Source organism: Emys orbicularis, chromosome 1 (assembly GCF_028017835.1).
Source record: "Emys orbicularis isolate rEmyOrb1 chromosome 1, rEmyOrb1.hap1, whole genome shotgun sequence".
NCBI classification, from domain to species: Eukaryota; Metazoa; Chordata; order Testudines; family Emydidae; genus Emys; species Emys orbicularis.
Genome location: NC_088683.1, coordinates 347,655,389 through 347,669,296, shown reverse-complemented (window position 1 = coordinate 347,669,296; position 13,908 = coordinate 347,655,389). Strand labels below are relative to the sequence as shown.

The 13,908-nt window shown below is 47.7% G+C and overlaps 1 protein-coding gene across 1 annotated transcript in view; it reads right to left on the bottom strand.

The window, feature by feature from the left end:
* The window catches only part of ME3 (malic enzyme 3), a 193,726-nt gene that overhangs the window by 21,337 nt on the left and 158,481 nt on the right, over window positions 1-13,908 (bottom strand). Inside the window, exon 7 of the mRNA XM_065409015.1 lies at window positions 6,472-6,581. Within this exon, the coding sequence (XP_065265087.1) occupies window positions 6,472-6,581 (110 nt within the window). The remainder of the gene's footprint in view (window positions 1-6,471; window positions 6,582-13,908) is intronic.

Here is a 13,908-nt window from a genome sequence, read left to right as displayed (position 1 = left end):
TGACTTTGTATCATGCACTTCATATGAGGAGCTTAACAGGGAGGCAAATTATGTTGGTCTTTACAGCATGGGCTATAGGAATGGTTCAGAGACAGGGTTAGGAACACTGTCCAGTGAAAGACAAAAGCTGAATACAGTCTCAAATCTGTGCTGGTGTGTATGTGTGGGGGAAAGTGCAATGTTCCATACCCGCTTAATGGATCATACACATTGGGCCAGACCCTCAGCAGGTCTATATCAGTGTCGTTCCACTGAGGTCAAGAGTCTGGTCTACTATGTAAGTGTAACGCCGACAGACCCCAAGTTGTCGGCGGGCGAGTTCAAACCTGGGGCCTCTGGAGCTTAGTGCATGAGCCTCTACCACATGAGCTAAAAGCCAACCGGCTCTTAGCTAAGGCTGTAGAGCAGACTCAATTAATGCTCTCTCTAAGGGCTGGTCTACACTGGGACAGAGGGGGGTTGATCTAAGATACGCAACTTCAGCTACGTGAATAGCGTAGCTGAAGTCGAAGTATCTTAGATCGATTTACCTTGGGTCCTCACGGCGCGGGATCGACGGCCGCGGCTCCCCCGTCGACTGCGCTACCGCCGCTCGCTCCGGTGGAGTTCCGGAGTCAACGGGGAGCGCGTTCGGGGATCGATATATCGCGTCTTAACGAGACGCGATATATCGATCCCCGATAAATCGATTGCTACCCGCCGATACGGCGGGTAGTCTGGACGTACCCTAAGTGCTCTCGGTGCCACTAGAGAGGACAGAACACCACACCCAGGAGGTGTGTGGGTTACATAAGCAGCCCACACAAAAGTCAGTGGGACCTCTGGGTGCATAAGGGATGCAGGAGGGGGAGCTGGTCCTTAGTCAGCAGCAGCAACTGCAAAGTGCTGGAGCCTCGTCTCTCACAGAGCACAGCAGGTCAGAAGGGGCAGGATAATGGAGAATCCCGGCAGAACTGAGAAAAATCTCCCCTTTTGCCTTCCCACGAAGGATGGGAAGGTCCCTACAGGGACATTGCCCTGTTCAGAAGCTGTCCAACAGCACATAGTTTGCTTTGTTTATAGCATTATATCTTCCAGTGCTCTCTTCCTATTCTGCTTCTCTTCCCTCTTAGTTTCCTGTCATAATGACCAATGCATATTCCATGTCAGCTGAAACAACAAAATAAAATACTGTACAGTTCAATCTGCTGAAATTACAGAGCACATTGCCAGACACTAGTCCGAGTCTACTCGGCCTGTGGACCTGTGCCTTCAGCCTGGATCACAGCATGGAGCTCTGGAGTCCAACCCACCCAAACAGTGGAGGGATTCCGACTGGGAGGGCTGCAATAAACACACCTCTCATCTCAACTAAGACCTGGGAGTAGCATTCTCCTATCGTCCAAGGACTATGAGAAGACATAAAGAAGTTCTGAGGAATGAAATGATCCCTGTGCACAGAGTGCATTTCAGTTTCATTGTGCAACTGCTTTATATAAATAGCCAAGATTTTCAGAAGTGGCTAGTGACTTGGGGTTTTCATCCTGAGACACCTTGAAGAGGTCTCATTTGCAGAGGGCGGGTGTGCTGCTCTTTCTGAAAATCAGGCTGGCCATAAGGACACCCAGAAATAGAAGCACCCAAAATCAATTGTCACTTTTGAAAAATCTTAGTAAATATTATTATTCCATCAAAAAACTAATGTAGAGAGAACATCCAAGTTACTCAAAAGTAAGGAAATGCCAAAGTAGGGACAGCCATGCATCCTTATCTCTGCCCCTATGTCTATATGCATGATCTAGTCCCTTAATTACATGATCAAATACTACTTGTCAAGAGCACATCATAATTTTTTTCTGCAATTGTAGATACACTTTGCACAGCAACCTATTCTACTAAGTACTGCTCTGGGCATGGCAGATGATCAGAGCCCACAAAAGTCATCCATACTCTTGATGTGGAGCAAATAAGTGGAGCTACTTGGTCCTGTTCCATGTGACGAGTACCTTTACTGAAGCAAGGGCCCCTGGCAAAATCTGTTCCTTTAATCCATTGGTGTGTAAAGTTTTCCAAGACATGGAAAACTGTGTGCTGGTTGCACAAAAATTTCAGTGGTGTAAGCCAGACCTCCCACATTCAAGTCCACAGAAAGACTTCTATTGGTTTGGTTGGCGCTGGATCATCACACACTTCAGCACACACTTTAGAAGGCTGAGCTGAATGAGACAAAGCTCTCGACTGCACAGTGAACGAGGCATGTGGCCATGTAGCTTTAGAGTTGGGCAGATTTGCATGAGGCAGGGCTCCGATGGGCTCCTGATTAATTCAACAGGTGCTTTCCTCTATATAGTGAGGAGGCAAAAACATACGGAGCCCTGTCTCAATAGTGCACAAGATTCATTCCACTGCAGGAGTTCTGAATTGTCTCCTTTCTCTTCCCCATTGTCTGTGGGTAAGGGAAGTACACAAACCACAGAAGGGTAGGATATTCCTGATGCCTCTCCAGTCAGACATCCTGCTGCTCAGCGCATCCCTGACTTTTCAACGGGGTGAGGGAACAGGCAAAAAATAATCCCTTGTAGCTGAAATCCCAGCTGCTGCCCCATGAATGAACTGAGACTGGGCTGGGAAAGGAGTGATGTCATCATCCCCGGGGAGAAATGAGGAACAGTCCCTGAATGGGGAACTCCCACACAGCCGGGCACTGTGAGCCAGCTCCTGCCTCAGGCCTGGGCTAATGGGTTTCGTAATAAAAACAATCACCTCTTCCCAGTCTGTGATATATACATGGCAAACTTCCCACTCCGCGTTAGCAGTCTGGACAGGGCAGGGGAAGGGTTTTTATCCTCGGAGTCACTCTCACAGTGTTGCGTTAGGATGCTCTCTGAAGGAAGTCAGCATTGTTAACCAAACAATGGTGGGAATTAATCTTTCAAGAGATGGCATCTTTTCTCTCAGACACCCAGGGCCAAAGAAAGGGAGGCCGAAGCGATTCTGAGGGGTGGGATTTATACATTCTTCACACACCTTCAGTATGGGTGTTTGTCAGACCCGCTAATCCTCTCAGATTCCCATTTGGCTGCATTGCCACTACAGAGACTAAGCCGGGACAACCCCGCAGTGTAGATGCAGCCTACTCCAATGGAAGGGGTTTTTCCATGGCTGTACTGCCTCCCAAAACGATGGCAGCTATGGTGACAGAAGCACTCTTCTGTCAACGTAGCTTTGTCTACACTGGGGGTAGCACAGATAGATGGTTTTTTCACACCCTGCCCGACACAGCTATACCAACCTAACTCTTGTGTGTTTACCAGGCCTTAGATTCAAATCCACTTACTGATGGTGAATTTCCCCTGGGACTTTGGCCAATAAGCTTGAACTGGTGCAACTGTAGCCTGGTTGCACCATTTTAGCTAACAGCGTGTTTTTAAATCTGATTTTGTTAAACCCGTGCAAACCCCTGTATGGACACTGTTAAGCTAAATCCATATAAGTCAGGTTCAGGTTGAAGTAAATCTATTCCTTAATGACTTGAGCTAAACTGAAGCAAGAGTGCTTACACACAGGGCCAAGCACTGGTTTAACTAAATCATTTAAAACCCGATTTAAGTTAAATTGGCACAACTTTGAAATGTAGACAAGGCCTGAGCTACAAAGGGATCAGAAGAGGGGGCATAGCAGGAAAAGCAGGAAACAGGAGGGTATACATTAAAGTCAGACTCCCCCTACTTTATCCCACACCTGAGCTTAGGGTGACCAGACAGCAAATGTGAAAAATCAGGACAGGGAGTGGGGGGCAATAGGAGCCTATATAAGAAAAAGACCCCAAAATCGGGACTGTCCTTATAAAATCGGGACATCTGGTCATCCTACCTGCGCTACACCTCTGTGGTATATAGGTTATCCTGGCTTAACTCAGTGGCCAAATTCAGAGGGGTTGGGTAAGGGGATGAGAATTACAAGACAGTATGAGTCCAAGTGAGCGTAACTGAATGTAGAGAGGCCTAGAAGAAGCTTCCTTCAATGCAGTCACATACTTCTGGACTTAAGTATCAGAGGGGTAGCTGTGTTAGTCTGGATCTGTAAAAAGCAATAGAGAGTCCTGTGGCACCTTTAAGACTAACAGATGTATTGGAGCATAAGCTTTCGTGGGTGAATACGTCTGATGAAGTGGGTATGACATGCGTCTGACGAAGTGGGTATGACATGCGTCTGATGAAGTGGGTATGACATGCGTCCATCTCACCCACGAAAGCTTAAGCTCCAATACATCTGTTAGTCTTAAAGGTGCCACAGGACTCTCTATTACTTCTGGACTTGTCCTCCCCGCCTTTTGCTGTCTGACATACAATTAAAAGGCAACCTCATAAACCCCCCAAGACAATGGTTAACTTCCCTGACACATCTCACTGATACCCAAATGATTAATAAGCAGTTGTGTCCTCATCTGCTACAATGCAACCAGCCCCAGCTGTGTGCTTTGCTGGAGGGGAGATCAGGAAGTTTGGAAAGCGGGAAGTGTCTATTGTTTTAGCATGTGGGGATTTTGCCTCTCAGCCAATTTCCTAAGGGCCAGATCTTCAAAGATGCACATGTGCAACTGCACATGCCTAACGGAGGAGCACCAGCCAATACCTGTGCGCTGGCAGAGCCCCGCATGGTCACCCCCAAATCCTGCCGTCCTTCGTAGTGGAACCATGCCAGCAGTGCTCTGGCGAGTTAGATCCAGAGTTTGCTCCCAGGCACTCAACTGTGGGGTCTCCTCAAAGAGGGTGTTAATCCTCTCCCTAGATGGGCTCTCCACACCATCTGCTCTGTCCCCCAGGCTCAGAGCTGCCATGTCCTTTTCATCTCCTCCCTCTCTTCCCTCACACTGACAGTCACCAAATCCTGCCACTCTTCCCTTTGCAAATCTCAAAAAAGTCTGCCCAACCCTCTCTAGCCCCCTCACCAAAACCCTGTGCTCCAACCAAGCCCAGTCCTTCTTCTAATCTCTTTACTAGCTCCACACCTCTTTCCCTCCCTCCCCCCCCCCCCCCCCGCATATCAAATGTAAGTTTTGTCCTGGCTCTCAAGGCCTTGCAAAATTTGGCTCCTGCTTCCTGGTCTGCTCTCACCTCCTTCCTCCGTCACTCCACCCAAGCTGCATGGACCTACCATCCCCTTTTGTGTTCTTCTCCTACTCTTTGTCACTTGGACTTCTTCCCTGTTACTCCACATGTCTCCCTTTCCCAGTCTGACATGTCGCCACAAAATCCCTCCTCAGAACATGGTTCTTCCAGGATGACTGCTCATCCTACCTCTCTCTCCCATACACCTTCATCCCCCAAAGTCCCTCTGGGGGCCTGATCGCTCTTGGACCTTCATTGCTGTGAAGGACCTGTTAGACAGCATTGCAGGATGTTGCTGGAAGGAGTGTGTACATAGATACCTCTGGGAAGCACCTTGTGTAGGGACAGACCTTGTGTGAAACTGGTACTGGCACAACATTTCCTTTCAATCTTTTTCAGACACAGATTAGGACAAGTCCCATTGTTTGTAAATAGCTGATTAAGATCAACCCTCTGAAACTCCTGCGTGTGCCAGTCAGGACTAGAAAAGGAAGAAAAAAGTGAGGAGACAAGAAGGAGAGGAAAAGGGCGGCCAGTTTCTAATGTGATAGGAAGATCCTGCTCTTAACTTGATAGGTGGAAGGGTATTTATCATAGCGACTTAAAACAAACAAAAAATCCCCACATGTGAAACACTGGCAGTGCATCTGTCAAGGAAAGGAAGAGTTTATGCATTTGTTACGGAGACAGAGGGAGGAGGTCTAATGATCTGAGCATCAGACTGGGACACCACCAGCTCTGATACTCACTCCCTTCCACATGTTGAGGAAAACAGGGGGCATTGTGGGCTCTGGGACTGAGACAGGACACGGGTTCTAATCCCGGCTTTGTCACTCTCTCTGTTCTGTGGTTTTGGAAGAGTCACATTAATCCCTCTGGGGAAAATTCTTCTCTTAGTTTCCTTAGTGAATACCCAGAGTTGCTCCATTTAACCTGGATTTACCCCAGTGGGGCTGACTGCAGAAGCTGTATACAAGGAGGAAGCCAACCGGCAAGATAATAGCACAGGGGATTTGCAAGGTTTAGGCTTGCGGAGCATTTGAAGACTAAAAGCCCTACATAACTGCTAAGTATCATTTGTATTGTCTCAACCAGATTGCAGAAAATTAAGTCAACTCACTGAACTAACTAAAGCACTGGGAGAGCACACATGGTACATTTTCTCGCAGTGACAACTGCTGCAGAAATTTGCAGAGCAGCTAGATTACTGGAAATGACAGGCACACTTTTCAAAATACATTACTGGGCTTTGGTTTACATTGTTATTGCTTGTGCGTAAGCTCTATCAGGCTCTGAGGAAATTTGAGCTCAGTATATTTAATGGCCTTCTGAACTCAGTTGCATTTCCCTGTGAATCGGTCAGGATTGCATTGGCACTTACCCTGAATGTCATCGTTGAATGTACAATATCTGTTGCGGTATTTGTTGAGAAGACGGAAAGCGTTGGCATTGGCAAAATCTTCAAACTGGATCAAGCAATTCATGCCATACCTGTAGTTTAAAGGACAATTAGAAGTGGATAAAAACCTCCACAACACAGGAAGAAAAGTATATATCTGCTAAAAAAATTTATAAAGAGAACATGGCTGTATGTACAGAAAATATATATAGAAAAAAGACTAGTGGAGATAACCATCCAAGGAAGTGGTACGTTGAGAGTACCTATGTGAGACATCAAAATCATCCACTCTAATCAGAGGGCTTGTCTCCACTTACTGGGGGATCAGCGCGCGGCAATCGATTCATCAAGGGTCAATTTAGTGGGTCTAGTGAAGACCCGCTAAATCGACCGCTGATTGCTCTCCCATCAACTCCAGTACTCCAATGGAACAAGAAGCATAAGGTAAGTCACCGCAATAGCATGAGGTAAGTAGACACCACAATAAGTTGACCTAAGATATGTCGATTCCAGCTACGTTATTCACTTAGCCCCGTAGTGTAGACCTGTCCAGAGACTTTGCTGCCACTCTAGGGAAATGTATTTTAATTTGCACTGCATCAGGCCCTCCCATCTGAGTATCTCAATGTGCTACAGAAATGACAATGAGTTAAACCTCATAACATCACACCTGGAGATAAAGAAGTTTTCAAGAGGAGGAAACTGAGGAACAGAAAAATTAGGTGACTTCCCAAGGTCACATAAGGAGTCAGTGCAGAAATTGGACCCCGACTTGCTGACTCCATGCCTGTGTTTTAAGCATGAGATTATCCTTCCCATTTGTACTGATTATACAGAAGGAATTATGGTTAAGGCAGAGGAAGCAGGACATCTTAGTTCTATTACCTGGTCTGCCACTGATTCGTCACATAATCCAGGGCAAATCACGTAACCCCTCCTTGCCTCAGTTTCCCCCTGGGGACAACAATATTTTCCTAATGAGGGTATTCTGAGTATCAGTGCATTCATGTTTGTGAATCTGTGGAAGATCCCCAGAGGGAAGGCACTACAGAAGGACTAAGTAGTAGTATTACAAAGTCCCATCCTTAAGGGACATTGAATTTGTATTTGGGATAATGTTAAATACTGAACTGACCAATTTTCAAAGGAGAGTTTGCATGCAAATCTCAGAAAGGGAAGGAAATCAACTTTTGAGCTTGATTCGGGTTATTTCTTTAGAAAGACAGTACCCTGCCTACAAAAGAAATATCAGTTAAAAGAACACCATCAACACCACTTGAAATCTAGGTGCTTGAAAGAAATTATTTCAAAGCTGTTTGCATCACTGCATGCACCAGCCTCTGATCCCCCTACCATTGTGTGATTTGACTACTACATTCTCCTACATTAAAAAATGTTCCTCTCTCCCATGTTGCACTGAAGAAGATTGAAACACAAACAACATGTTATACAAAAATCACAAAGTAAACGAATTAGAGGAAAATACTTCTTTTCCCCTCATCTCTTTCTGTTACAGTCACCCTAGTTGTTACTTGTAGATAATTTTTTTCCAGACAGCAGTATGATTTCAGGTTTATGCATCTCTTTAAACTTTCAACAGTCATCTGACGCCTGTCTTTACTGCTAAACTAGTAAAATAAAAGAGAAAGTGAATAGGGTTGTCTCTCAAATAACCATCATCAGACAACGGGAGTAGCATGAGGATTGAGCAATGCAGCGATTAGCAACCTCAGTGCTGTAGTTATGTCAAAGGAGGCTAAATGGCTGTTGAGGTATTACAAAAATGACCCTCTCTGGGACCTTAAGCAATGCAAAGGCAGCACTTCCATTCATACCTCCCAGCCAGTCTCTCCCTTTTGCCATTGACATTTGACATGAAAAAGTGGGACACCAATGCTTTAAACTAGAAAGTGATACCAGGCGAATCATGCTTTGTTTAAAAGCCAAGATTACAGCCATCAAAAGCTCCATTCACAACTCTCCGAGTGGCTAGGCTCAGGCGCTCTCAGAGTGTCCCAGATTTTTTTTGTGCTACTTTCAATTTCTACCATGTCTGTCGGCAAGGAGACAATGACAAGCACATTTATTGTCCCTATTTACCACTCCATCATGAGAAATTTAATCAGGCTGGTCAGACATGTTTTATAAACCATCTGGCCTCTCTAAGAGGCAGCCTATCAACTTTCTCTCTCCCCACTTCTCCTGCCCCTCAAGAGATGTAGGGTAATATTTGTCAAAAAGTGCATAAATGACTTAGGTACCTGCATCCCATGTCTAAAGTGACTTAGGCACTTAGAAGCCTAAGGCACATTAACTTTCAATGAGACTTAGGCTCTTAAGCACCTACATTTTCTTTGAAAAATTCACTTGTAGTCAGTCTCCTTTTCCACTGGTCTCTTTCTTCCTCTTTTCAGTCCAATACACAGAATTGATCTATAAAAAGCATTGCCCTGTTCTCCATGTCGGTGTTTTTTTCACACCCCTGAGCGACAAAAATTATATCTACAAAAGTGGTAGTGTAGACAAGCCCTTAGTGCATAGCAAGTTGGGGTGTAAATCTACAGTGCTCCTAGCTTGCTGGGCACTAACTGGCTGTGTGGATCCTGCTACCAGGCACTAAACGGTCTGTAATGTGCTTTGGGGTACTGCTTGTGGTGTATTGAAAACTGTAAAAATCACAAGCTGCCACTTTATACCCTGATCCTGCTGACAGGCTAGAGGGCTCTGTAGGGAAGAATCAGGTTGTAGGCAGCCAGCTAGGTGAGTTGTGCCACTCTATTTTACGGAGCAGCCTGCTTTGTTTCTCTCTGTTTTGGGGTTCTTGTGTTTTCTGCATTCTAAACAACAAAGAAGTGTTATGTTGCAACCTTCAAGCATGAGCATTTTATGTTTTTATCTAATGTCTCTGGGTGTTGCTGCTAGTATATCAAAGCACACTAGAGAACTTTTAGTGCACAGGAGCAGGGTCCACACAGCCAGTTAGTGTGCAGCAAGCTAGTGCGCTGTACATTCACACCTTGGTTTGCCATGCACTAAGGCTCTGTGTAAACAAGCCCTAAGTCACTAGTTGGCAGAGCAACAAAGCAAGTCCACATTTCAGATACCTGGGCCTGTGTAATGGTTGTAGTTGGAGACCATATAGCAGGACTGGGTCCTATTCCTATCATTTACACTGACTTACTGTGTGACCTTGGGTAAGTCACCCAGACCAACATTTTCTTACATGGTTGGCTATATCTAGGCACCTATTTACTTAGGTAAAGACTTTTCCCTGGTGCTTGGCACTGTAGTATCCGAGCGCCTCACAGAGAACAGCAGATTTCTCCTCACAACACTGCTGCAAGGGAGGGAAGCATTATTATCCCCCTTTTAGATGAGCAATTGAGCACAGAGCAATTAAGTGAGTTGCTTCAGGTCACACAGGAAGCCAGCCCACTGCCTTAGCCACAAGACCATCCTTCCTTTCACAAAAATCTGTTTTATTAGTTCTAGTGGCCATAATGGGCTAGGAGCTTTCCAAACAGAAGGGAAGGTCCCAGTCCCTGCCTTATAGAGCTCACAATCTAATGAGAGACAGACATTTTCAGAGGTGCTGGACCCCCACAGCTCCCAGGGATTACAGCTGGGGTGGGGGTGCTAAGCACTTCTGATAATCAGGCCCAGGGTGCCTCAGATCAGTCCCCCCCAAAACGGAAAGCAACCAAACTTAGGGGCTGCTTTAGAAAGAATTGTCCTTACTGTCTAGAGCATGGGGGGGGGGGAACCTATGGCCCGTGGGCTGGATCCGGCTCCTTGCTCATTTTCATCCGGCCAGAAGGCCAACGTACAACTCACCTGCCAGGGGGCGGGAGGGGGCTGAGACTCAGGGCTTCCTCCCATGGCAGGGTGAGCTGGTGCTCATGGAGGGACGCTGAGTTTCGGTGCCCCCCTGTGGGGCTGGAGCCGCGAGCGCCGGCTTGCGCCACTGAGGGGGGAAGCCCCGAGCCTCTGCACCCCCCAGCAGGTGAGTTGAACGTGTGTGGCCCGCCATTGATTTTTTTCAGTGGGTCAATGGCCCCTGACACAAAAAAGGTTCCCCACCCCGGTCTAGAGAACTGTTCCGCTGGTGAACGATCGGTTGCCCTCCTTCAGCTATTTTGGCTCACATGTCACTTTCCTACCTCTACTTTGCCAACTTCTGGAATGGATATACTGCCTCAGCCAGAAGAACATGAACCTTTGGGTCATGCTGCCCCCTTTAAAATTATTTCCCAGCTAATAGAGCAGCCATTGGCTGAGATGAGAACGCCCCTGAATTCAGATATTGGGGTATTCCCTGAACATCCTCCTCCCTCTCCCACTCCCTTTATCACACCACCCAAAGAGCTGTGGACTCCATCCCTGGGAATGGCTGGAGAATGCATATTCTATTCTGTTCTCTTTGGGTTCTTAAAATGTGCACCCATCACCGTGCTTTCATAGAGTCTTAGGCCTGGTCTACACTAGGAGTTTATGTCGAATTTAGCACCGTTATATCGAATTAACTCTGCACCCGTCCACACAACGAAGCTATTTAGTTCGACATAGAGGTCTCTTAAATTCGACTTCTGTACTCCTCCCCAACGAGGGGAGTAGCGCTAAATTCGACATGGCCATGTCGAATTAGGCTAGGTGTGGATGGAAATCGACGGTAATAGCTCCGGGAGCTATCCCACAGTGCACCACTCTGTTGACGCTCTGGACAGCAGTCCGAGCTCGGATGCTCTGACCAGCCACACAGGAAAAGCCCCGGGAAAATTTGAATTCCTTTTCCTGTCTGGGCAGTTTGAATCTCATTTCCTGTTTGGACATCGTGGCGAGCTCAGCAGCACTGGCAACGATGCAGAGCTCTCCAGCAGAGATGGCCATGCAATCTCAGAATAGAAAGAGGGCCCCAGCATGGACTGATCGGGAAGTCTTGGATCTGATCGCTGTGTGGGGCGATGAGTCCGTGCTTTCCGAGCTGCGATCGAAAAGACGGAATGCAAAGATCTACGAGAAGATCTCTAAAGCCATGGCAGAGAGAGGATACAGCCGGGATGCAACGCAGTGCCGCGTGAAAATCAAGGAGCTGAGACAAGGCTACCAGAAGACCAAAGAGGCAAACGGACGCTCCGGATCCCAGCCCCAGACATCCCGTTTCTACGAGGCACTGCATTCCATCCTAGGTGCGGCCGCCACCACTACCCCACCACTGACCGTGGACTCTGAGGATGGGATATTGTCGACGGCCGGTTCCTCGGACATGTTAGCGGACGGGGAAGATGAGGAAGGAGATGAGGAGGACGAGGCAGTCGACAGCGCTTACAACGCTGATTTCCCCGACAGCCAGGATCTCTTCATCACCCTTACAGAGATCCCCTACCAACCGTCCCCAGGCGTTAACCCGGACACAGAATCAGGGGAAGGATCAGTCAGTAAGTGTTTTAAACATGTAAACATTTATTTTTAACAGAACAGGAATATTAACAATATTAACAATGGGTTTTTCATAATTACTTTGCCCTAGGCGCTTCACGTTTCAGTCCTTGGCAGTGCAACTACTGAAAAAAAATCTAACAACGTCCGGTTTAGCATGATTGTTTTGCCCTAGGCGCTCTACTGTTTAGTCCCTGCCAGTGCAGCTACAGTAAAATCCGGTCTATATGTCCGGGGATAGAGCAGAAATCCTCCTGGGACATCTCCACGAAGCTCTCCTGGAGGTAATTGGAAAGCCTTTCATCAGGTTCCTGGGGAGAGCGGCCTTATTGGGTCCTCCGTGGTAGGAAACGTTTCCGCGCCAGGAGACAAGCAAGTACTCGGGGATCATAGCCTTGCAGAGCATGGCGGCATACGGCCCTGGTCTTTGCAGGCTTTCCCGAAGCATCCGTTCTTTCTCCGTCTCTGAAATCCTCATCAGAGTGATGTCGCTCATGGTGACCTGCTTTGAATTAGGTAGGGGAATGTTAGTATTGGGACTGCTTGCCTGTTCCTTTACAGAACTGTAACCGGCGGTTTAGAGCCACGCGGTGGAGGCGGGAGAGGAGCAGCATACAGGGATCTTTCCCTGGGACAGCCGCGAGGGGGTGGGACAGGGGCAGAGTTCATGGTTGCCGGATTGCTGGCAGCAGGGACTGGCATTGCTTTGAACGTGAAAGGAGGCCAGTGCTATTATTAAAGTTTTAAGCAGCCACAAGTCTACGGCTTACCATGTCAGCCTGTTACCCAAATTCCGCTGTTCTGTCCCGCTTGTCTGATCTGCACTGCAAGACCCCAGGCACTGAATGCGAAGGCCGAAAATTCGACCTTGTCCTGAGTGCGCATGTGATAGGTGCTGTGCATGGTCTTGTTCACAGAGAAAGACTATGTTCTTTGTTCAACCAAAAATTTATCTTTCTGAGGAATTCACTCCCTTTTTCCCATCCCACAGCTGCGACTGTCTCCCGAAATACCCTGGCATCACAGTCCCAGAGGCTAGTGCAGATTAGGCGTAGGAAGAAGAGGACACGGGAGGACATGTTCTCGGAACTTATGGGCTGCTCCCGAGCCCAGGCAGCCCAGCAGACCCAGTGGAGGGAGAACTTGTTCCAAATGCACCGATCACACATGGAACGGGAGGAGAGGTGGCGGCAGGAAGACCAGCAGGCGACTCAAACGCTGCTTGGACTAATGAGGGAGCAAACGGACACGCTCCGGCGCCTTGTGGATGTTCTGCAGGACCGGAGGCAGGAGGACAGAGCCCCGCTGCAGTCTATCTCTAACCGCCCTCCCCCGCCACAAAGTCCCATACCCCCCTCACCCAAAGTCCCAAGAAGGAGGGGCGGCAGAGTCCGTGAAAACTCTCACTCCACCCCTGCAGACTGCGTTGAAACAACCAGTCCACCAGTGCGGAGCCTGTCATTCCTGGAATTTAGAAGCGTCCTTTGCATCACTACACTACACCCGCTCCCCACCACAGTCTGCGTCCCAGGTTCAACACTTTCCCGCGAAAACAGTAATAAAGAAAACGGTGTTCATTAACAAATTTCAAGTGATTTTATTTTTAAACGTGTGTTGGAAGGTGGGGAACGGGGTGAACGGGGTATTTAACTGGAGAGGATAGTGAACATTAACCGGGTAAAGAAACGGGGGCAGGTTCAGCTTCTCTGTAAACAAACTTAATAGTCACAGGTTACCCTGCTCACTCAGGAACCTAGCTTTCAAAGCTTCCCGGATGCACAGCGCGTCCTGCTGGGCTCTTCTAATCGCCTGGCTGTCTGGCTGGGCGTAATCAGCAGCCAGGCTATTTGCCTCAACCTCCCACCCCGCCATAAAGGTCTCCCCCTTGCTCTCACAGAGATTGTGGAGCACACAGCAAGCTGCAATAACAATGGGGATATTGGTTTCGCTGAGATCAGAGCGAGTCAGTAAGCTTCTCCATCT